Source organism: Typha angustifolia, chromosome 2 (genome assembly GCF_048772165.1).
Source record: "Typha angustifolia cultivar Huaian chromosome 2, ASM4877216v1, whole genome shotgun sequence".
Lineage (NCBI taxonomy): Eukaryota > Viridiplantae > Streptophyta > Magnoliopsida > Poales > Typhaceae > Typha > Typha angustifolia.
In genome coordinates, this window is record NC_133240.1 from 1,123,820 (window position 1) to 1,149,118 (window position 25,299).

The 25,299-nt window shown below is 34.8% G+C and overlaps 2 protein-coding genes across 6 annotated transcripts; both read left to right on the plus strand.

Moving 5' to 3' along the window:
* The first annotated feature begins 5,946 nt into the window (after positions 1 to 5,946).
* On the plus strand, positions 5,947 to 10,864 carry LOC140768344 (meiotic recombination protein SPO11-2). 2 transcript variants are annotated; one of them, XM_073108600.1, is made up of 11 exons: positions 5,947 to 6,079; positions 6,219 to 6,302; positions 7,132 to 7,261; positions 7,360 to 7,497; positions 7,600 to 7,688; positions 7,882 to 8,010; positions 8,095 to 8,189; positions 9,278 to 9,340; positions 9,418 to 9,494; positions 9,574 to 9,701; positions 10,393 to 10,864. In XM_073108600.1, the coding sequence occupies exons 1-11, from the start codon at positions 5,999 to 6,001 to the stop codon at positions 10,525 to 10,527; spliced, it is 1,149 nt and encodes a 382-aa protein (XP_072964701.1). In that variant the 5' UTR covers positions 5,947 to 5,998; the 3' UTR covers positions 10,528 to 10,864. The 2 variants fall into 2 exon arrangements, with proteins under 2 accessions (XP_072964701.1, XP_072964708.1); XM_073108607.1 differs by having other exon boundaries at positions 10,396 to 10,864.
* A 4,115-nt stretch (positions 10,865 to 14,979) lies between these two features.
* Positions 14,980 to 24,944, plus strand: LOC140768495 (uncharacterized). Of its 4 annotated transcripts, none has more exons than XM_073108793.1 (11): positions 14,980 to 15,132; positions 15,509 to 15,642; positions 15,738 to 15,836; positions 15,937 to 16,160; positions 18,818 to 19,002; positions 19,227 to 19,335; positions 19,426 to 19,745; positions 21,252 to 21,656; positions 22,689 to 22,773; positions 23,084 to 24,577; positions 24,661 to 24,944. In XM_073108793.1, the coding sequence occupies exons 2-11, from the start codon at positions 15,575 to 15,577 to the stop codon at positions 24,819 to 24,821; spliced, it is 3,150 nt and encodes a 1,049-aa protein (XP_072964894.1). In that variant the 5' UTR covers positions 14,980 to 15,132; positions 15,509 to 15,574; the 3' UTR covers positions 24,822 to 24,944. The 4 variants fall into 4 exon arrangements, with proteins under 4 accessions (XP_072964894.1, XP_072964885.1, XP_072964910.1 ...); XM_073108809.1 differs by having other exon boundaries at positions 14,984 to 15,642; positions 23,084 to 23,994; positions 24,217 to 24,577; XM_073108801.1 differs by having other exon boundaries at positions 14,984 to 15,142.
* Positions 24,945 to 25,299: the final 355 nt, after the last annotated feature.

Genomic DNA, 25,299 nt, shown 5'->3' on the forward strand with positions numbered 1-25,299 from the left:
ATAGATTATTTTAATGGTAGAGATACTATTATAAGTAGAAAATTATTTGACTTTATATTTCTATCATGATATAAATAAAATTTATATCCATTTATTTATACACTAAATAAATTTAAGTTATGATTTTGATATGGAATTTGGTTTATCTTTTGTAATATAGCTATTTTTCAACACATTAAATAGTCTATCATCTCAACCGGGTAAAATACTAAACCAGTTAATATAATAAATTGTTACAATCCTCTCATCTTTGTACGTATATCAATGAAAATTAAATTTTTTAGTAAAATAGTATAACTAGTAATATTTTCGTTATGTCAATATATATATATAACTGTTTATTATTGAAGTCTAGAACATCTTAAGTAAACAATAGTACAAATGACTATCTGTTTGTGTTATGCTACTATAAAAAAAATATCTCTCAAATATTTGTGTTATACTTTTTATTTTTGCATTTTGACTTTTCATAATCATATATGATATTATTTGAAGGCTATATTGCTACGTAGAGAGAGTTTAATAAAGATGATATATTAAATGATATAACTTATAGCTCTTTTGAATGATTTGATCCTAACGTGGGACAAAAGTACTACTAAGGATGATGTAAAAAATTATCAAATTAGACATGAAAGTAGCTACAATTAAGAAAATATAGAGAATTAATTTCAAAGCTTTAGTTGGGACAAGTTGCTATGTTTATCATTTCCTTCTTTTTCAACGGTTCTTGTGATTTAGCTCTTCAAATAACAAGTCTCCTTAGGTATCTACCAAAAAATTAAAAAATACTTGTATCTCTAAGACTAGTAAAATATTAACAAGTAGAACATTAATCCTAGTTTAAACCATTTTTAAAAATTTTCTAGCATTTTAATTAAAGTTATTTCTCAACACATGAGAGGAGGAGGAGAGAAAAAAAATATTTTTTAAAAAACTCTAAAAATTGATAATTTTGGCTATTAATGTGAGGGATTTATATAAGCATAAGATTAGGGCAACAATAATTAATTTGAGCAGAAAATTAATTAGCTTCCTTTACAATCAAATATTTTATTCTTAGCCTAGAACTCCACAATTCTTTCTCCAATTTTAGTTCATTTTTTATACCTTTATTTTAATAGCCTATATTTGGGCTTTGGACTTAAACATATTTCTCTATTAATATTAAATTAAGTTCATAATCTCATATATTAAAAAGTTAGGATATTAATTCATATGCATGTCTCATGTGTTAAAATCATTTAAAATATGTCATGCATACTTTAAATATTATCAGGATTATTTTACAACATCTCCATATCATAAAATTATTTATGTATTAATAACATATAATTTGTACAAATTAATTATAACTCCTAATAATTAACACAACACATATTATATGCATATCACATATGTTTTATTATACGTACTATAACAAATTTATAACTCGTGGTTAAAAAGTGCGTAATTGATAAAGAATATTTAAGAGTAAACAAATTTATCCGTTGTGAAATTTTACAATTTAAGTCATCAACTCAAATGATCCACTAATATAAGTACTCAAGGTACAAAATGATGAAATCATTCATTAACAAACTAAACATATCATTCATATTATTTAGGTCTAGGACACCAACACTACCATGTTTGTAATTGATAATTAATGTTGCTTTATTTATGTTATTTTGTTATTTATGCTAAAGATGTTAAATTAGTCTATAAAAAGTTAATTTGCATAATAAAATGAGTGAAATGAGAAAAAATTTTGACAAAAAAATAATACATTATTTAAGAATTGATAGCATATTTATGTCAACTAAATAATATAGAAAATGAGCATTAATAATTAGTAAAAAAATTATTTAAAATTAACGCAAGGATGATCAAGCCATTTCAATCAAATCATATCTCGTGTGACTATATTCTGAGGTCTCATCCCTATATCATATTAATCATATTTTCGTAAGTAATAATAATAAAATGAAGGAAAATTATATATAACACTTTACTTTTTAACGAAATTACGCTTTACAATTTATATTTTCACTATTTACAAATGTATATAAAATACCCTGGGTTATATTTAAACTAACATCGTAAAAATATTTTGTTAAGTAAAGATATTTCATTTCTAAAGTGACTAAAATGCCTTTATTTATAAACTAACCAAAATGCCCTTAGTATGATTTAGTTGAAGGTATTTTCATAATTTTTTTTAGTATAGTTAACATAACCTAGATGTTTAGTTAAGTTTAACTAATATATCTAACAGTACGGTATTTTCTGTATGTATTATCTAAATTATAAGGCTCGATTTGTAAATAGTAAAAATATAAGGTGTAAACCATAATTTCGTTAAGAGACAAGATATTATATGCAAATTTTCTTAAAAATAAACAAGTATAAAATTATGAATTATGTTATAAACAAATTATTGTAACACAAGAATGCATATATATATATATATATATATATATATATATATATATATATATATATATATATATATATATATATATATTGAGTATCATAGAGCTCTACGCTTGCAACATAAGTATTACATAATAATCTTATAATTATATAGTAACATAACAATATTAGAACAATCGATTGCATTACTATTAAATATAAATTATTTGAATCATATAACCAATAGTGTCACAAGATAGAGATACTATGCAGAAAAATAAAAATATAAATATGTCTCCCACACAATTATTAATGGCCACACTCAATATTACTAATATTATATTTCATAGTTTCATAAACATTCAAGCTAACTCTCCAATGAATCTTAAAATTAGATTTTACATTTCATATTTTTGGAGATTATTTTTTCTTTTGTACTAGTAGTCAAGCCACTGCAATTTTTAAAATCTTGATCCTATATTTAGAGGAGGCTCCAAATGCATATAGTATTAGTAGCAATAAAAATAACAAGGACCAAACAAATAAAAATAAAATAAAACACTAATATATGGTATGTCTTAAAAGGTGTATTAGATGATAATGTTGGAGCTTAAGGTGTTGTTAATATTGTTGGCTGAGGTATTGATGTTAGGACCTGAGAGTTCTCTCAAGAGGTGAAAACGGATTGGATTTTATCTAATTTGACCTACTACCCAATCCGCCTTGGATCGGATATTTTACTCGGTTCAGATTCGGATACGGATATGAATATGGAATTCGGATATCGGATATCCAAACACCCGTATACTATATTATACTAACATTCTAACAAGTAACAAACATCACGCTACCCTTAAAATCTAACTCGACCCATTACCCTATCTAGTAACTAGTCAATAGTCCTCATTCTTCAACTCCTCATCTCTTCACCGTCAAGCCAATGCACTCCCTTTTCTCTTCCTAACTCTCTCCCGCAATCCATCGACGCCTGCGGCCTCGCTTCACTCTCTCTAATGAATTGGGTTAGGGACCGTTATCGTATCACCGCACGTCACGGCATCACCCCCCTTCTCCTTCCCCTTCTCGAACCCTCCGATCACCACCATCGTCACCGGGTAGCTTCGCCTCGATCCCTACCGCCTGGACCGACACTAGTAGTGCTCCCCGGACAGATACCAACAGTGATCCCCTTCCAGACCCAACTATCTTCTCCATCGACACCAGTAGACAGCAGCGCTCCCTGGCTAGACCAACTCTGGTGACTCCGACAACTCCGACCGTCCGACGCTATCATCATCTCTCTTCCTCATCTCAGGCAAGTATTTTTATTTATGTCTTTGACTTTGTAGTAGTTCTAATTTGATCTGTACATAGGTTTGACTTAGTAATTCTAATTTTTAGGAGTAGATGAGTAGTTCTAATTTTTAGCAATAGTTTAATTCTAAGTATTCCAGATTAGTATGAACAAACAAAAATGTGATTAATATGAACATAGAAAGATCACTCAAGTTGTTGGGAAGTGAAATACCATCTTCCTTATATATATGGGTAGGAAGATGACAGTAGCGAAAGAAAGAAGGAGGTAATAAAATTGAATAGCATTGAACAAATTAGACTTATATGCAATTATGAAGATAGTGGGGTGAGAGATATGGAGCAATCATACAGAGACATACAAATATTGGAGATTACATTATAATTTTCTATTACCTATTTACATTCTATTATCTTCTTTTTTTCTAACAAACTTTATATTATATTATCTACTCTTCGTTCTATTGGCATTTACTCTATATCTAAGTATGAACATGGTAATCTTATATATAGATGCTAAGTAATAGATTCATTTTTGTATTTATATACAATTATGATTTGATTTCTTATTCAGTTTGTATTTGTATCCGATTAAGATTCGTATTCGTATCTAATTCATATTCGTATCCGTTTAATATTTGATCTAGATCTAAAAAATATTTGTATCCGTTCAGTTAGGATATAGTTTTATATTTTGTTACCCGTCAAATATCCATATCAGTATTCATATTCGAAGTAAAAATATGAATATGAATATGGTTTGAGCATTATCCAATCCATATTTGAATCATTTTCATCACTACCAGAGACACATGGTAAGATAGTGTAAAATGAGACAATTGAGATCTAGCTCTAGATGGCTGAGTATTCTTGTTATTCTTCACCAATTTTGAATTATGGTGCACTAAGTTCTCATACCCTCTTTGGTTATACATGTTTTAAAAGAACATTATACAAACTATGTATCTATTCCTCTTAGAAATTGAAATACAACTTATTAGCTCTGATTCTCTTCTTTTTAATTTTCTTAGTCTCTCATGTGCATTCCAATAAACAGATGGAGCTATTAGTTCATTATTACTGCTTATCCAATTATGAAACTATATGCTATCATATAGATATCCTTCAAATAATACTGATGCACATAACCCTCAAATTCTTCTTTTTGCACATATATATTCAATTGCCTGACATGTTTACATAGGATTCCAATTAAATCTCAAATTCTATAACACAAGTTCTTGCCTCTAGATCAAGAGTATACCTAATGTTGTAGAAATCTACTTCAAATTTCAATTATCAGCATATATGAAAGAATAATTCCTTGTTTCTAGCTTAACATTCTCAAGCCTTGATCATAGTTCATCAATTTGTTTCTTATCTATTCCAACATGCTTATGATGGTTTATCTCGTACTTTCGAATGTAAATATATAATAACTAAAACTTAGTTAAGTAATTAATCGATAATTACATCTACTCTTTGAAGTGAAATGTGATTTTGTTCGCAGGCAAGTTGAAATCTTCTTTAGATTTGCCGTTAGGTTCCAACTATTTGAACATCTCTAAATGTTACTCAAATTTCGTTATTGTCATCCGTACCCTATCTTACGGTAATTTTAATTCGAACTTCACTTTAAAGTTATCGTACGCGTGTCTCAGACAAAATTTTGATTTTAGATTGGTAAGGGTAATTTAGTCATTTAGCAACTTATGGTGGAAGATGATCGATGAACTATATTGATTCCATCAATTCCGTTACTAGTTTTAGATTGAAAATCTAATAGTTATAAATTAGGGTGGATAAAAAAGAGTAAGTTAAAATCAAGCCAAACTATAAAGACTTTAAACTTTAATTTGCCCTTATATTTATGATATAGTGGAATATATTTTGAAAGTTTTTGAGGGCCATTATGTAAAAAATCCTTAGAAAAATGGCTAGTCTACTTATTTCTAGTACCTTATATTTATGATATAGTGGTATTTATGATATTTTGAAAGTTTTTGAGGGCCATTATGTAAAAAATCCTTAGAAAAATGGCTAGTCTATTTATTTCTAGTACCTTTTGATATAGTGGTATTTATGATATTTGAAAGTTTTTTAGGGCCATTATGTAAAAAATCCTTAGAAAATGGCTGGTCTATTTATTTCTAGTACCTTCTATTTATGATATAGTGGTATTTATTATATTCTGAAAGTTTTTGAGGGCCATTATGTAAAAAAATTAGAAAATGGCTAGTCTATTTATTTCTAGTGCTATACTCGACACCGCGCTTTTACTTCCGCCGCCATGGATTTGGATCTCATCAAATCGTCACTCTTCTACGCCGATCAACGCCTCTGCTCCGCCGAGATCCTCCCTCCTTCCCAGGTATTCGATCCATTCCTATTCTAATCACTTATTCGGTTCCTATCTATGGATTAGAATCTCTACTGTCCTTTTCGTCTTCTTCTACTTTGATCCACTTCCGATCATGCCTAGCTTCCATTCTCTTCGAATCCATTTGCAGGTTCGAGCAAGAATCGAGGTTGCTGTGCTCAATTTCCTCACTGCCCTCTCTTCCCCAACTCCCGCCATTTCCCATCTCCCCCTGGTTTCTCTCTCTCCCTTTTTTTTTCTATGTAGAGAACTTTATCTTGACTTTTTGTCTGAGTTATAAATGTTGGTAGTTCAACTTAATTTTGATGTGAGTTGAATTGTGAATATCTTTGCAGAATTGTTCATTTGTTGTTGTATAATACAATTGTAGGAGCCACGTTTAATGATAAAATGTTCCATTGGATCAACGGCGAGCTTTTATCATTGTCTGTAGTACAAGAAAGTTGAACTACATTGTAAAATTACTTGGAAATTGTTGCAATGGTAAGACTTAAATGCCAAGCAGCATGGTCCATGTCTTTACATTCAAGATGCAACCAGCACAGCCCATGTTGGCGGCAATGAACATCTTGATTACAATGATTTGTAATTACTCAGTTTTAATTAAAAGTATTCTCACCGTCTCAATGGCTATGTCATTCTTGCAAGCTTCATATTCTCATGTGAGTTGAATCACTAGTGAGCTTTTTGGTAGTTGCGTATTGTTTTAAATGTTTCCCTCCTCCGCTCCTGTTTGAAGGCCCACTGCTCCAAGAAAAGTAGATGGCTCGATAGTATACTATCTTTTATAGCTGAAACTTTCTCTTAATTTGATGTCTTCTGTATATCTCTCTCTCTTCTTCTCTTTGTTTCAACCCTCCTGAATCCACTTACCAAAACGATTATTGAATTTTTCTTACTTTCTTGTGATAAATTTTTTTTTGACATCTGATCCTCCATTGTTACATGATATAGTAGGTGCATTATTACCTCTCTAATTATTTAGTCATGAACTCATGATATGGTGCATTATTTCCTCTCTGATTAATCCTTTGAAACAATAGATCAGCCGGAGATCTGATAATTGTGGGCTACGTTGTGGGTTGTTGAATGATGTTTCGTCAATCTTTCTCTCCTATTCCTGTTGTAGAAGGTCTCTTATGAGAGCCAACGATGCCAAAGCCTTCGTCAGAGGTAAGAGATGGAACTGGGAGTCTTTCTTTAGTATATTGCCTCTTCTATTTCTTTTTGTGCATGGTTTATCTAGTTAACTCTGTCTTCCTATTTTACAGTATGGAAGGTAATGCAGATCTGCTTTCTGATTCTAAGTGAGGGAAAGCTAGTCACACAGAGGGAGCTCTTCTATAAACTCATATCTGATTCCCCTGAGTATTTTACTTCTCAACGTCAGGTTAATAGGACTATTCAAGGTCACTTAGTTGTTCCAAACTATTGTTACCCCTTTCTCTCAGTTCATGAAATGATGGAATATTGGAATAAGTTCTCAACTCTTTGCAACTAACCTTTTGCAGATGTTGTTTCTTTGCTCCGTTGTACTCGGCAGAGTTTAGGAGTCATGGCATCGAGCAGAGGCGCAATTGCGGGATGCCTGGTGCTACAGGTGGACTTTTTCTCTCACTATCATGCTTAATAATGTTTCTTCTCAATAAGTACAATACAAAAAAGCCTTTTCATACATGCAAAACAATTCATAACCTCGTGTAAGACTGTCTTGATGAGAAGAACTTGTTTGCTTTTCAAAGTCTGGGATTAGTTGATTACTCACTAGTTAATCTAAAGAAAATGTTAGCCAGGAACCAGGAGAAGAGAGCATTGATTGTTCCAAACTTGGATCTGCTGGACATGCTATAACTGGAGACCTAAACTTGTTGAGCAAACTAGTTTTCCATTCAGATGCTCGATATATAATCATAGTAGAGAAGGTAATTTTTTTTCTTCTCATTATGTACTTGTCTGCAGTTTCCTTTCCTACTTTCCTAGATGATTGTTAGTTATGCTTAAACCAGGATGCTATATTTCAAAGGCTGACCGAAGACTGTTTTTTCAACCACATTCCGTGCATTCTGATCACCGCAAAAGGGTATCCTGATATTGCCACAAGGTACTAGTCCTCAAAAGCAAGTTTATTTACTCTTACTCCATACTCCAGATGTCACATATAATAATAAGCAGATTATGCACTTGTATTACTTACATTGAAATTTACCCGACTTCCCATTGTCCACGGTTGGTATTCCAAATTCCTTTGATGACATGACTGTCGGATCAGGACTTATCTGGATAGCAACCGCTGTATGGAAGCATGAATAATAATTAGTCATCTTGAATTTATGATATAAAGATCCGAGAGCATGAATAATATGCAATCAGATTGACTTTGTCAAATAATGATAATATGGAGATGATTCCATGAAGGTATCTTGTAACCTATAAAATCGGCATGCTAATTTGAAGATTAGTGCACTATGTTCATTTCCTGAACAGCTGTGCTGAAAAGAGTAGCTCTAAAAATGAATATTGTTCCTATGATAGTAGTTACAAGCATAATTATGAGATATAAGATCCTTCCTTGTAGTGGTTAAATCCAACTAAATCACATTATTGCAATTATCCATGTTGTTCACTGCATAATTGGCATGCCAATATAAATTAGTGTAGAAAATTGCTATTTCCCAAGATCTTGACATCTAACAATACTTACTGAAGGACCAAATAGTCATATTTGTTCTGATCTGATTGCTACTTTCTTAAACTCTTGTCTCTACCCAAACACCTGAATTCAGTCAATTTTCAGATAAAGCAAACCTATGATCCTAAATGTTCAGGATACCATCCTTTTATCTCTGTCAGGTTGGCATCTTAATGTTTAGCAGTTCAGTTTAATTAGCATGTTTTGTACAAAATCCAACTTCAAGCAATGGCATATGGGTGAAGGGGTTAAGCGGCCTTAAAATTAATGAATGCTCACCAGGATTTTCTTGATATAGTGGCATATTATACCTTTTACTGATCCAACTTATATTGTGGGCAACTAGGGCTTAATATTTTACAGGTGCAAAAAGACAAGTTTTCAACTATGCATGTAATATAACTATTAAAGTATAAGCTATGATGGTACGAGTCCAAGTGCTACTTTAAGGTTATTATTCTAATTCATGATCATATTTTGTCTTGAATGATCTGGAACAGGTTTGTCTTGCACCGATTAAGTCAGAATTTTCCTGACATTCCAATCTTCGGTTTGGTGGACTGGTGGAGCCCTTAGAACTCTGGCCTGTTCTATTGATTAGACAGTCAACCATGTTAGATATATTATAAAGTTTTTGCAGGAATCCTGCAGGACTTGCTATAATATGTACCTATAAGTATGGAAGCATAAGTATGGGCTTGGAATCATACAGATATGGTACTTTCTGCCTTAAATCTTTCTTGAAAATGTCAACACTATCAAATAGATTTGACTGGTTAATCTGATTTTTTTTCAGCTTGCAATGTTAAATGGCTTGGATTACGAGAAGATGATCTGCAACTTATTCCTCAAAGTTCATTGCTTGAGCTGAAACCACGTGATCTCCAGATAGCTAAGAGTTTATTGTCATCTAAATTGCTGCAGGTACTTTTAGCAATTATTACATAAATACTATTGCATCTATTTATGATCTCTTAGCATAAAGAAAATGGCTTAGGTAAAAGCGAAACCATTTAGGCCTAATGTGAAAAAATAACTACATGTAGTTTGAGAAGAAAATCCTGTCAATAAATCACATGACTTTTACCTTTTGACTTCACTTTGTCATTTTATTGTAATATTATTTAAATGTTTAGGTTGCCAAAAAACAAATTGTTGGACCTTTTAGGCTTGTTTGGGTGGCGGGTCCAGATTTACAAGTATCTCCCTATCTAGGAGGATGGAAGATGGAGAAGCTAAAGTATAGGAGAAGGGTTATATCTTGAATGGTTCAGGAAGTGCATTTGTCATGGATCCTGCTTTTCCCTCTTAATCGATAACTCCCGCTTTATTTGGAGACGTAAACTGGATTGGGTGATTTGTCCTCCTGTTGGAGCTTAATGATTTAGTGATTTACTAGTATAACCAGCTGCAATTTAGATGAAACTCATTGAAATATAATCTGACTGATGTAGTTCAACCTGATAATATGAATGAAATATCTTCATAATATTTAGGTGATTCCTGTGCTAATGGATGAAATACCTAATAGATTAGTCGTAAAATTTATTTATATGGATCTAAAAAATATAATCTGATATTGCTTTTATAATTATGTTCTATTTTTTGGGTTAAGGAGGTGTACAGAGCTGAGTTGACATCGATGATTGAGATGGGCCATCGGGCAGAGATTGAAGCTCTATACTGCCATGGATTCGACTATTTGGGAAAATATATTGCAAGAAAGATAGTGCAGTTGGATTATATTTGATCGTGTCCAACCATCTGAGGCTGCATGCAAGAATCTCATGATACCAGAACACGATGTCAGCTGTTCTATTTGAGTTTCATAAGATCTGAAACTACTCTTTGTCTCTTCCCCCCTCTTTTAACTCTTAGGACGTTGAGCTGAGAGCTATGCTCAGTAGGTACATTCTCTTTCTTTTCCTGAAGCGCAAGGATTGCATGTTTACACTTCTGCTGTTTTCCCTTTCATTATTCTCTTTCTTTCTATTATATATATATATATAGTAGCTAACTCTATGCTATATTCTGGCTATATTCTGTCTTCTTTTGTTTGTTTGTAATAAAAGAGTTGCTAAAACCTACCTGTTCAGTGCCTTCTTTTGAATATTAGCAATGCCCATCTCTGCAGCAGCATTCAGTTCTGATAGAAAACTACAACATTTGGCCAATATTGCTCCTTTTGCAACTGCTAAAACTTGGTCTTAATTTTGTTCTAAATTATTTATATTTCGAGCTGAAAATTTTGGTGCACATTTAGTTGGTTTCATAAGCAAAATCATCCTTAAAAGGCCTAAAGGCTTATAGGATCAAGTTTTGAGCCAAATTTCCATGATAAATCCTCTTTTATTTACTTTTTTTTTTGTCTGAGAAGATTCTATGAGGTCAACTTGAGTTGACTAACAGTTAGTCTATGTAAATGGATCATATTAGTATGCAAATTATACTCATTTGTAATCACTGTTCTATTCAAGCAGAAGTCACACACATTGGGGGAAATTGCAATCACTTTTATTAGGATCATGATTCTTTTTTGTTTAGTGTACGTGATTAACGTGATGGTCAACTCGATAGGCGACATGACAAACTGGGTCATGCTAACTACCAATCTAATCCTAATCTGATCCTTTTTTTTGTTTTTTGTTTTTTGTTTTTTAACTAACTATAGTTTGTGTCCTCCAAATCTAGTCCCCTCTAAACAAACATTGACTATATTATGGTTTACGACATCATGATTTTCTTAGTTCGACCATTTCAGATCTTATATAAATTACAATATATCCTTAATAGTTTGCCCAGATTTTAATTTATTTTTATATACTTTAGATTTAAGCACTTAACCCCGAGCCATACCGATATGACTCGGTCAAATTAGATCCACTCGTGATATTGGGTTAATTGGGATGAGCATATTTATCTAATTTAATTTATGTTTGAGAAAATAAAGCTTTTTGTCAGGGGTGCATTTGAATGCCAAAGATCGCGTTCGAACAGGACATGCGAACGCCTGCATGCGTTCACAAAAACAGAGAACGTGATTTGCGTGTTCGAATAGCCATGGGCCCATTCGAACATGATCGAGTGCGTTCGAACGAACTGTGACGAGAATTGTTGGTTTATTAGAGTTTAATTTGGTTGGTTGAGTTATAAGGGTGAGCCTCTATAAAAATATGGAGAAAATCTTAATTGGAGTTTATCTAATAATTGGAACGACAGTATTGCCCTTATCTTCTTCCTTCTTGCTCTAGCCATTAGTGCTCTCTCCCATCTCCTTTCTTCCACCGCCTAAATCCTTGGTCGGCTTCCTCTAACTCATAATCCTCCTCTTCTATAGTACTTCTCACCCTTTACATCAAAAAGCTCTCCTAGCACCTATCTAGCCATTGAAGGGCTAACAAGCTATGATTCATCCGACCATCGGTTATTGTTCTGCTAATATCTCAAGATCTAACAATCTAAACCTTGCGATCTTAGATTCGTTGGAAAGCTCTCTTCAAAGAAGAAAAGATATTTAAAATTCAACAAGATCAAACGGCTAGATCCTCTGCAATTCTCTTCGAAAGTCATGTCCTCAAACTGGTCCAGAATTGTTACACATCAGATGAAGCCGGTTTGTAACACATACTAACTTACAATCATTTATCAGCCGATTATGAGGATGTAAAAAAGACTTAATTACCTCCCGTAAAAGTAAATTTTAATTTGAGAATGGCAAGGGCAACGAGAAAAGCAAGTGTTCAATTAGCAAAAGTAACTCGTGTTTGGCTTGGGAAAACTTGATTAATTTTGGCTCAAAATTGAGTTGATTCAAGCTTGATCAGCTAAACTAGACTCAAAATTAATTTCGAGTTGTGTGTGATCAAGAGCCTACTCAAGCAAAGCTCAGTCGGATAAGACTAAAAAATAATAATATAATATTTTAAATTATATATTATATATTATATAGTATAAATCTTATTATGGGAGGAAATATTGGTCTACGTCTACATATAATTATTTTTATTTTTTAAAACTTATTAGCTTGGGTCTTCTTAATATCTGCTTTTGTTGTTGCCCAAAATACATTTAGTTATTGATTCATTTACCAAAATAGATTACCCCCAAACTTAAATCCTATTATACTAAAATATGACTATTTTACTACGGTCCTAAGTAAAACATTTAACTATTAAGTATTTTACTTAAAATGCTGATAAGATCAGTGTTTTCTTGAGTAAAATGCTAATCTTATCAGCATTTTTGTTGAAATGCTTTAGATAATAGTTTATATCCCTTATCTATGAGATCTTTACTTATAAAGCCGGTACTCTCGTTCACTTATAGAATAGGAATAGGCTTATTATAGAATAAACCTCCTTATTTTGGTATAGTAACTAAATAGCAACTTATCTTATTCTAGCATACTAATTCAACATTGTCTCACCTTATTCCATACAACTTTTAAAAATAAATTTATTAATAATATGAAATGACTATTTTACCCTCTTGAAATGACAGTTTCTCTCTCTCTCATAGTCTCATGGTATCAAAATCCTCCCCTTCCCTCTTTTGCCTCATCGTTCTCCTCATCACAATCCCTTCGTCACCTCAGACACTCAACCAATGGGCAGGGGCAGATCATTTCCAAATCTGCGACTCTCTCGGTAAACAAACTATACTTCTTCAATTTCCTCTCTTCTTCACAAAGATCACATCACCTACTTAATCTTTTCCTCTCAATTAGTATGGAGAAATGACAGTCGTAAAAGACTCAATTATACAAGTCTTTGAAAAGAATTACTTGAGCTGCAACACATTGAACTTGATCACTACGCACAGGGACGGGGGTCGCCGTCGTGAAGCTTCGCCGCTCCAGAGCATACTATTTCATCAGCGGGATCGACAGTGCATACTAAAAGGGGTAGAAGATGGTTGTGGTTGTGATGTCGGAGAAGCATGGGCTTAGTGGGTTCTCGTGGGCACTGGCGCCGGCTCTAGGGGCCTACAATGGCCTTGTTGTTGCTCAATCTAGTGGAGGTGGTCATGAGAAAGTTGGAAAAATGGGCTCTTGAGTGCTCTTATTGACATGGGGATAGTTTTAGTAGATTAATTGGGGATTCGGATTGCCTTTTTTTTTTTCCTTCCTATATTCTTTTAATTGTGTTGCAAATGTGAGGGATGAATCATTTATATGCTGATGATTTATTAAAAGGAATAGTCATTTATTTGTTGCTTGGACGCTGTTTTGAGCTTTTTCACTTCTTTCTTTGCTTGTTTGGGTTGTGAGGAAACATGACTAGAAAGCATTGTACTAAGCCTAAGAGATAGAGTGATAACTTATAGTAGTATTAGTTTTCTTCTTCTGGTATTATAAATTAGAATAATTATGCCTATTCTATCCTTACTCCAGAGTCTCCATTCATTTGTAGAATAGGAATAGACTTATTATAGAATAAGCATTTTTATTCTGGTGTACTAACTAAATAATATCTTATCTTATTTTAGTTAACCAATTCAATATTCTGTTTCATCTTATTCAATATAATTATCTAAAAATTATTTATTAATAACCATAGTTGTTATTTCCTCTCTCTCTCCTCTTTAAAGCAGCCTAGCACACTTGAGTGCAGGATTATAATCCCCACACAATGTCGAGTATTATCCTTCACATCCGATTGCGGGGGTTATAATCCTTTTTTACTCGCAGGGTACTATCTTGTATATCTAAGTGTGAAATATTATTTTCCGCCTGACTCAAGGATATTTTTATCAATCCGTTTAAAACATCACTGATTCTCAATACTTTCATATTAACTTTATATCACATCGAACACAATTATTACTTCTTATACTACTGTTAACTCCCTTTTTCATACTTACTTCACCCTTATTCCACAAGTGAATACAACCAAATGAACGGGTGGCTTAACAGTATAATAAATGAAATTTAGAATAGAGCTAGTTCGGTCGTGAACACGTTTTTGTAAGCTTAGCTAGATTACTCCCCTACGTTGGAAAGAATAAACGAGCTATTTTCCATTTAACACCCTTTATTATGTGTTTCCATAATTACACCCCTACAATACTAACTATAAGCCTGTCATAAACACATCATATAGGGTGTTAAATGGAAAATGGCTAGTATATTCGTTTGGATGCGGGCACTACTACTGTACTATACAATCCGATCCAAATACGACCCATTGCTTTTTTTGGTTCCCATTTCCATCGTCATCTCTCCCCCCCCTCTCTCTCTCTCTCTCTCTCTCTCTCGGGTTCGATCGGTAGAGAGGCGAGATTGATTGATCGATCGATCGATCTTTGACTTCTACCCTGGAAGTTCGTCGAATCCATGGAGCCGACTCCAATCTAGGTCAGCGCATGTAATCTCTCTTACCTCTGACATGTGGATCAGCTAAAATCACCTCCGCTCGTCTCAATCCAAGCTCTTATCTTTCTATTCCCCAGCTCATATGTATCCTTTCTCTTTTATGTCGCTGGAAAATTTCGATTTCCATATTTAATTGGCACTTGGTACTGGAGCTGCATTCCTGCCATCAGGGCATCGTTTGATTGGGATATTTCGAATAGGGAACTGTAGAGGACTCTGGCTATGACTTGTTAGGGTTTGGGTACAAGGGGATGCTTCTTTATGACTTTGTTTTGTAGATTTTAGGCAGGATTTTGCAATTTATGCATTTGTAGATGCCTGGATTTATAGGTTGGTTTGTTGTGGGGAGTTGATATAGGTATAAAGTGTTCTGTAGCTGCAGCCTGTCGCTACCGTAGATTTCTTGTGCATTTCTCTCTTGGGGATGAGTTTGGATAGTGAGGATCAATCACTGCCCGGATCTCCACGCGAGTCTGAGCCCGGATCTCGAAAGTAAGTGCATTTTGCTAGAAAGATTTTGTTCTCTTGGATTAAATTGGTTTGTTCTTAAATGAGGTGATTTATGTCTCTTCCCGGATGGGTCTCAGGAAGTCAAGAATATCATATACAAGGGAGTTCCTTTTGTCTTTCAGCAACTTAAATATCTGCAAGAAGTTACCCAGTGGATTTGATGATTCAGTTCTGAGGTATGGTGCTTTACATTTGGTTGGGAAAATGAACTGTTTGTTCTTCTTCCAATTGGCTGTATGAAATTTGTCCTAATGTGATTTTCTACTGTGGAAACAGTGTATTTGAAGATGCAGCTTCTAATGGTGTGTTTGAAAGGCAAAGAGGTTTAGGAGGATTGTCTTTGCATTCCAAGAGAGGTGACTATGGAATGCCCCAGAGTAGATTGGAAGTATCAGGTAACTTTTCTCGAGGAAGCTCTGGGAGGTGGGACACTCGTTCTTCAGGATCGAGTGATAAAGATGGAGATTTGCTTTCTGAACGTGACGAGTCCACTATGCCAGGTTTTTTTTTATTTATTTCACATCAATCTTGGTGTGAACCAATTTTCTATGAAGATATCATGAGGATCATGGAACTTAAATGCTCACATAAACTTTTCTCCTATGATTTTATACATTTTTTTAATTTTTTATATTTCATCCTCTAATCATCCAAGTGGCAAAGATAACTGTAGAACTCAATAACTTCTATCTATTGTTGTCATTCATGTGATAAGCATGCAGAATGCATCCTATGACTATATCTCTAATAAAAGTAATATATCATTGGGTTCTTTTATCACTTCTCAATTGATACTACTGCAAAATTTCTATGCCAAATGTGTGTGCACTAGTACATATTGATGGCCACTCAGGCTCCTTGCTTGAATCAAAACGTACATCATCAAAGATACTGATGAATCCATATTTCTTTTTTTTTTCCTTTCCTTTTATCTTATTCTTTTGATTTTGTCCATTAGAACTTCCTTTTCCTTCATAGTCTTGTTGCAAACTATTGTGATGGTAGTCAATGTGATAGTTTTAGGGCAATTCATTGTATTGACATGTATAGACTTATTTTATGGACTTCAAACTAATCTTAACCTAAAGCTTGGATTACTCTAATGGGAAGTTTGGCTTAGGACAATGCAACATTCAGAATCTTGGGTTAGCATAATGCAATAGGTAGAAACTGAGGTTAGTCCAAATATTCAATGTACAGTTAGAGTAAACCAAGCTCAAACTGGCTTTGGCTCACTCAAGTTTGGCTCGAATGACATCCTATGCTACCATACATTTATAAAGATACATATTTTTCTCCATATCAGATTTCTTGGATTAGTTGGTTGAGCACTCTCTTTAATTTTCCAAGTTGGGAATTTGAATCCAACCATGTGATAATTCTTGCCTCTCTTTCTTTAAAAAAGTAAAAGAATAATAATAATAATAAAAGGCTAAAACCCTTCTATCTGACTATCCCTCTTATCAAGCTTGCAAGCCAGCTTGGTATTATGGTGAATTGAGTTTGGAACAATGACTCCATTTCAAGTGGAGCTAGAGCTCATTTTGGCATCCTTTCAGGCTTGAGCCAATTTGTGCACAACTTGCTCGTCATTCTTTTATTTCTATCCCAATTATTGTCTAACATCAACCCTTCTAGTTGTTTCAATTATGATAAATTATTTCCTTATTAGTACTGTCGTAGCCCATTTTGGCCTTCCTCTTCCTCATGTGACTTCTATTACTTGACCTGGAACACATCTTATGTTGTGCACTATATGATATTTGTTAGACATGTTAGAACCAATTGCAGTACTCTGAATGATGGTATTCATGTTAGTAACATACTTTTCTAACTAGTTGCTCTCTAACCAGTATCATCTGGAGTGTTAGTTTCAAGGACTTGTACTTGCTGGCTAAAATGTCATTGAGAAACCCCACTGAAGAAATTAATAGAAATTGACATTGACCAGATACGGACTCTGTATCAAACATCTAAACAATCATTTGCATGATTACATCTAAGAAATTATTTGCATGATTACATCTAAACAATCTAACACCTAGGCGTAATAACTAGAAGCATGAAACCTTAAGGTGTTCTTTGCAAGTCATACAACTACAAAAAATATCAGTAGAGAAATGACTCAAGTAAACTGAATATATCAACAAACCCTCAGCAGAATAGATTATTCAATTGGAAGGTGGATAAGTAGAGGGCCTTTCTAGGCTGCAGAGCTTGATGGAAGTGGTTCGGATGTGTATCCTCCTATGCTTGGCTGAGCAAAGGGCCAAGACATTGTCAACAGGACATGCCATGGAAGTCTGCTTAGTGGCAATTGAAGAGCTGAGACTGCATAGTTGGTGTTGGCGCTATGTTTTGCATCATAGGATGGCCGGCTTCATTGAGGTGGCTGCAATCTGTGGTTGCACAAGGAGCTTTCTAATTTCTGGGTGCAGAACAGGAGAGGCGGGCTACAAAATGGGGCTGTAGGTAGTGATTGTGCACAGGGGAAAGCAGGTTAATGTAATAGGTGGTTGCAAGCAAGCTTGGTCATCTGTAGAAAATAAAAAGCGTGCAGAGGGGAATCAAAGAGAACGCCTCCCATAGTAGAGTCATGTATTTGACAGAATGCTCCTTTTGTGGGTTAACTTTTATTAAAGTTATATTTTTATTGTTGCATTGCACAGACAACCTAACATGATGAGTTTCATACATGACGCTTAAGAGGCCACCTATATAGCTGGGAAATTGCTTGTTAGCCTAGTTGAGCAGACAATTGTTGCCTAAAAGCTAGGCAGCCTCTTGTCGTGGACTCTTGGTGACTAGCTGGTTGCGTGTTCAACTGGGTGGACACGTGATGATTATAGTTCTGAAGTTGAATCACAAATTTGAATGAGACTAATGATTAACTTTTCCATGGAGAAGCAAAAAATCATATTCAACAAATAGAAATGATATAAAGTGCTCTAGGATCTTCTATCTCTACCTCCCCCTTATCGCCTTTCACCTTTGCATCACATATGCAGTAATTTGACTGACATGCTATAACCTACTTTTCTTGATTGACATATTTGAAGTTCTTATCTCAGTCAGCAGTTTTCTTCATCTATGTGCATATTTTCTTTATGAACTTTATTCGTTTTATGTCTGGAGTTAAATAATTTCACTCATGCAGATAAGAATTTTGGTAATCAATCTAAACGTTTCTGGCAACGTACGGAGCATGATGGGCTTTTGGGTAGTGGTGCTTTTGCAAGATCCACTGGACATGCAGGAGCTTCGGCGCCCAAGGATCGAGCCAGTGGAAGTTATCAACTGAGCAGGACTACAGAACCTTATCAGCCCCCACGTCCCTATAAGGTTCAAGTGTTTCAACCTATGGCTAGAAGTTTTAGTAGGTTTAGACTTCATTTTGTTGCTACTTTCATGCTTTCTCTTTGCAGTTCTTGATTTGTCATTTGATTCTTTTTCCATGAGTACTTTCTTTCTCTATTAACAAATAGGTGTTAACCATCTCTATGTTAGCAAATTAACTTTATTGTGTAGAAAACGTCCTACTAATATGGTTTGCAAATTTACTTTAGGCTGCACCCTTCTCACGGAAAGATGGTCATGATTCATTTAATGATGAAACATTTGGCTCAGCTGAATGTGCAAGTCAGGACAGAGAAGAAGAAGAAAGAAAAAGAAGAGGTAATAGAATGATCTCCATGTCTTGAACCAGGTGTATTTTTCTTTTGTTTGTTGAGATTCACCATCCTTTTCATTTAATCTTGTCTGCAGCATCCTTTGAGTCAATGAGGAAGGAGCAACATAAAGCATTGCGAGAGAAGCAAAAGCAAATTCCTGAAAATGATAAAGAAAATCTTGGCGATGATATTATGAAGTTATTACAGAATTCTGTTGATAAGAAAAGCATAACAAATAGAAACGAGAAGTCAGATGACACTACGTCATCTTCTTTTTCCCAAAATGACGCTTCTAGGCCTTCTTTTATAACTCCAGCTCCTCCATCCAGGCCACTCGTACCACCTGGCTTTACATATGCAAACGTGGACAAAACCTTATATGTGCAGCCTTCTAGCAACTTCCTTGAATCAGAGGTAGTGTATTTGGTGACAATTTAACAACCATTAAATTTGGAACTTAAATAGTGGAAACAAGTAATGAAGTCAACAACATGCTACATTGTTAGTTAGAAAAATATTATTGCCAGTGAATCTAAATAACCCAGTTATTCTTTTATTATTTTTGTGGACATATTTTCATTTAGCTTGTGTATTTTTTTTCAGGCTTAATACTTTTCATCAGTATTTAGTGGTTTAAAATAGAAAAAAGTACATCTTGTTTCAATTTGAACTGGCAAATCAATATGCTCCTATTACTGGTGATAATAATATAAGATCAGTTGATCGATTTCATTCACTTTAACATGTTTGATGAGTTTAACTTTATGTTGATGAGATAATTTTAGGTTTTGATTTTTGGTACTGTACTTAAGATTATCAGTATGCTTATGAAACATTCCTATCAAAGTATATAGTATATACTTAAAATTAAGATTTTCTTGTTTCATCTATTGACATGTATGAACTGATGGAATGGAAACTTTGGCTCTATCACTAAGTACTGTAGTGATCTATTTGTGAGGCGGCTGGGAGAATGCCTATGGTTACTATATGAGATACATAAATCAGAGATGTATGGACTTTCAGAGATGTGATCCAGATCATCTTCTTTTGACCTAGTTGATGTCCTTCAACAATTGAGGTCCATGAAGTTACATCAATGTATAGCAAACATGAACAATAAGAGTTGTTTGATAAAACAAATATCAGACTGAGGTTTCTTTTAAATCAAGGATAGGAATCTATAGTTCTAGCAGACACTTGAGTGGTATAATAATACTTCTTGAAAGAAAGCTAAACAGCAGTATTGCCATGGACCAATTTTTTCTTTGATAGAGCGACATTCATTCAAATGCTTTATGTTAGTTTTGTGCAAATAAGTTCTTGTGATGTACCACACTATATTTGCTCTTGGGCCATCAGTTTTGGGCTACTGATGTTGTAGGATGTTACTATGTGCTCTTAAATAAGGAAGAGCATCTACTACCATCGATTACTAACATGCAAAGGAATAGCATGGCATTATTATGCTGCTGATAAAATGTTAGCTGTATTGAAAGAGTTCCTTGAAGTTATGACCATTATGAGTACATATTGGTTTTGTCATGGCTTCATTTGTTTAGCTAAAAATCATCAATCTGTTGCATTACATTTATATTGTTTAACCTGAAATACAGGCATTGTTAGTTTTTGCTGAGGGCTATGTATGTCCTACATACTACATACTATTGCACAGCTATGGATCAGATGGTGAACAATTAGGTTTCTGTATTGATAAAATAATGAAATTTATCAACCTTAATCTTGTATGCTTACTATTCGTGCAAATTTCAGTATAACAAACAAATTATGATGCTTATTGAAGAACCTTAAGGTTACAACATATCTGAACCAACTATGTTTTGATCATGTTAGCCTTTTCTCTGTTAACTATCATCAATTAACTCAAGTTTGTGTGCTCTTTTTACCCTACCCTTACAGGCTAGGAATTCTACTTTTGAGGAAAATGTCCCTGTTAGTGGCACAGAGACTTGTCAAGAGAAGAGGAATCTGTCAGCTGCGACCATGGATTTCAATACAAGTGAAGCCAAGAGTGCTTCTATTCTCATTAAAGAGGAAGCTGCACACCTTGCTAGCCCATCATCATCATCATCATCATCATCTGCAGTTGTTACTTCAATTCAAAGTGCAGATTATATGACGACTGGTCCTCTGAAAGCTAAACAAGTTTGGGATGATTGTGTAATAGATGATTGCTCTAACAAAAAAGAGCCGAGGTCTCAAATTACTAAACCAGCTGGCCAGGACAACTCTACATCAATCCTGGAAAAATTGTTTAGCACTGCTTTGTCAAAAAATACTGGCAATTTGCCAACCTATATTGAGGTATGATGAAGAGTTCAGTTTAAATTTGTTCATCTATAGTCTTACTAATTATTAGGCTAGTGTCGTAGCTCTTGGTTGACTTTCTTATTTAGCTCGATGTAAAAGATGTCCAAAGCTGGAAACCAATGAAAAAGAGAAAATATAAGCCTCTCACTATTTGATCTGTGGCCAGTTCACTTAAAAATTGCTCTTCACCCAGGATGTAAAAAGTTTAGATGGACTTCAATCTCATTTTCTAAAAGGTGGTCTGTAACACTAGTAGGCAGAACTGTTGGAGAGATGTTGGTATACTGATATCTGTTCTTGTGTTTGCTTATTACTATTACTGCTCTTTGACATGTGATAAAGGAATGTGTGCTTCAGAAAAGAAGTTGTTTATGATTAGTCGACTTGCTTGCATCAGAGCAATTCAGTTTTTCAACTATTTTTCTTCTAATTATTGGTTGTTCAAACTTCAATGCTAGTTTTTGTCAATTCGTTTATGATTGTGCTGATACTATTGCACGTCCTTTTTCTTTTGAAATATTACTGTTGATTTACATATTCTGTCAATTATTTTTTAGGTTTCTTTTGATGTTCGATTGTTCTGGCATAATTGCAAAAGCTGCTTCACTATATTTTAGGCACCTGAGTTCTAGATAATCGCAATGCACATTCAGTCATAATCATGACGGAGACTTCAACCCACGATGTTACAGACACATGTATATACAGTTTACATTTTGTAACAGACTGTTGCTGCATTGGAGTTAGTTTTCTTTGTCTTTGCATCAGAAACTTATGCAGCTGAAGTGCAACATGCTGATACCTTAACAGTTTCAACACCGTGTTACCAGACAGTTCTGTGACAATCTTGTGTGTTCCTTTCCCTTCCCCCCCTCAATTTGTCAAATTGGTTGAGTTTTATGTTGCCATCTTGTGTTGCTAACAGTGTTCTCTTATCTGATCGATTCTTTATCAGATTATGTATATATGATGATTTTTTATGACTGATGAAGTGTATAGGTGACCCTCATTCTTTCTCAATTGCAGAATCAGGCACCTAAAGCAAATGAGGAGATGGTAGTCACTGCAGATGCGGAATCATCCAAATTTGCTCGTTGGTTCCTTGAAGAAGGTAAACCTGTTATTCTTCAAACTTGTTTTCTGGTTACACTCTTTTCTCCTAGATTATTAAATTGATCTAGTCACTTAATTATGTGAACATAAGTGGTGAAGGACGATAAGTAAGTGGGGACATGCATGTTCAAGATTTTGATCTCTCTGTGTAGATGCATATAGTCAGCAATCCACATGTCTATATTGGCATGGGCGCACGTCAATAGTTTTTCTGAGGATTGTTTAGTTTCTTCAGCTAATATACTCCCTATGACTTCTGTTGCAGATTTCCTTTTTGACTTTTTTGTTTTGTTTTGTTTGTTTTCTAGAAAAAGAGACTGTTGAAGATCTTCCATCGAAGGACTTGCTCTCATTGATTGCTACTGAAAAAGCAGTTTCAGTGACATCTGTATCTAATGACAGAAATCCTGATCACATGTCACAAATCTTACCTTCTGAAAATTTTGACGTTGCACTAGAGCTCCTCTTGCCTCCCGTATCTACCTCTGTTATTGGGATATCTGAACATCATCATCAAGGTGACAAGTCAGATACAAGTCCTGCTATACTAACATGTGAGGATCTTGAGCAGTTCATGCTTGCTGAGGCTGAGAATAGCAGTTCCAGTGTGCAGCATCCTGCACAGGCACCTTGGACAGTGGATGGTAAATCTGACGAGCCGAAAGTTGATGTGGATAATCATGCATCACAACACATTCTTTCTTTGTTGCAGAAGGGAAGGCCATCATCTTCCACTCTACAAGTGGGATCCTTTGATAAAGCGGTGATTTCTGATCTGAATACCGGGTTAAATACTGTGGAGAATGCCACTGGTAGTAAATCTGAAACAGGTAATAGTTCGGAGAAGAGCTCGACACTCGAAGCCTTATTTGGAGCGGCATTTATGAATGAGCTCCATTCGTTGGAAGCTCCAGTGTCTGTTCAGAGAGCAGCTGGTGACCTTTATGACAACAATATTCCATTCTCAAATGGATCACCATTTTCACATGAAGATAACAGTTTCTTTCCTGCTCACCCTGATTATTATCAATCCGAGAAACCTAATCCTGGAGGGCAGGTGGCACATGTAAACCATGGTCAACAACGAGGTGCATGTAATGTTATAGGGCTTGGGTTGGGGTATGAGGACGCTCCAGTTCAGGGCTCAAACCCTGGAGGTGCTAGTTTCAATGAAGGAGCTCTGGATGTTCACCTGCCAGAAGAAGAAAGTCTCATTACAGTGAGTGATTCTCTGAACGCATTAACACCTGATCTTTTGCCTTATGCAAATCTTAACAAACCTGAGGAGCTCTCAACTGAGAAGACCATTGAAGTACTCAATGATAAATTACTTAATCTTTTTGTAAGAGAGGAAGAACGAGCAATGGGTCCAGATGGTTTGTCCCGTTCCCGTGTCATGCATGACTTGGTTGATTCTAATTATCTGTATCATCATTTACAGGGTAGGCCATCTTCAGATATATCTCATCCTATGGGTCACACGAGGCCTACTTTCCCCCAGTTGGATCATCATAGTAGGAATCAACAAACAAAGTTCATTCATCGTGATCCTCACCATCCTCTTCCAAATATTATTCCTCATCATGCCTTCAGTAGTGGCGTTGGCCCACAGTTTGATCCTACTGGCCATCATCTTATGTTACAGCAGATGCCCCTTCCAGGAAATTTTCCACCACAATATGCACATCAAGGTATGCCAAGAGGTGGATCTCTATCTCACTCGATTCATCAAATGCCTGGCTACATACCTGAGATGAACAATGTACATAGTATCTTGCACCATCGGCAGCCAGCAATGCCAGGTAAAATTTTGCTGACTAATAATTGACTAGGTTTGGTTTTGTAATGTTTGGATGAAATGAAAGATTTTCTGTTTTGTTTTCAGGACCTGCCTTTGTGGATGATGGAGGCACTCACCCTGAAGCATTGCAAAGGCTGATCGAGATGGAGCTACGCGCTAAATCCAAGCATATCCACCCTGCAGCAGTTGACCATGTTCCTAGTATCTATGGTCCTGAGTTTAACTTGAACTTCAGATACGGATGACTAAAGAAGAGCTCTATCTTTGGATTCTAGTGGTTTGTGGAACCCATTGCTTTTGGGGAGGGTGAATTTCTTGTGCATGTTGTGCTGCTAAATTTGCTATTAATTCAGATAACTTCTTGACAAGCTCTGGGTTTCTTTTCATTTATCATATACGTAATTTACTGAGATCTAAACACCAAAACTAGCAAAAACCAAAGGGAGAAAAGGTCTTGCGTTTCCGCGGTTGATAGCTTATCAGAATGAAGTATGAAAAATTCTGGTGAGCATAAAATTTTCTTTTTCACTTCGACATTACTTGGAGAGGGTTTCTAATGGATGGTGAGAAGAGCATATGTTTTCTCTTAATGCTATGCTTGAGACCCCTATGATCAGCCTGCAGAGGGTTTCTGATGGATGGTGAGAAGAGCATATGTTTTCTCTTAATGCTATGCTTGAGACCCCTATGATCAGCCTGCAGGTTACTACTCTTTCTGAAGGC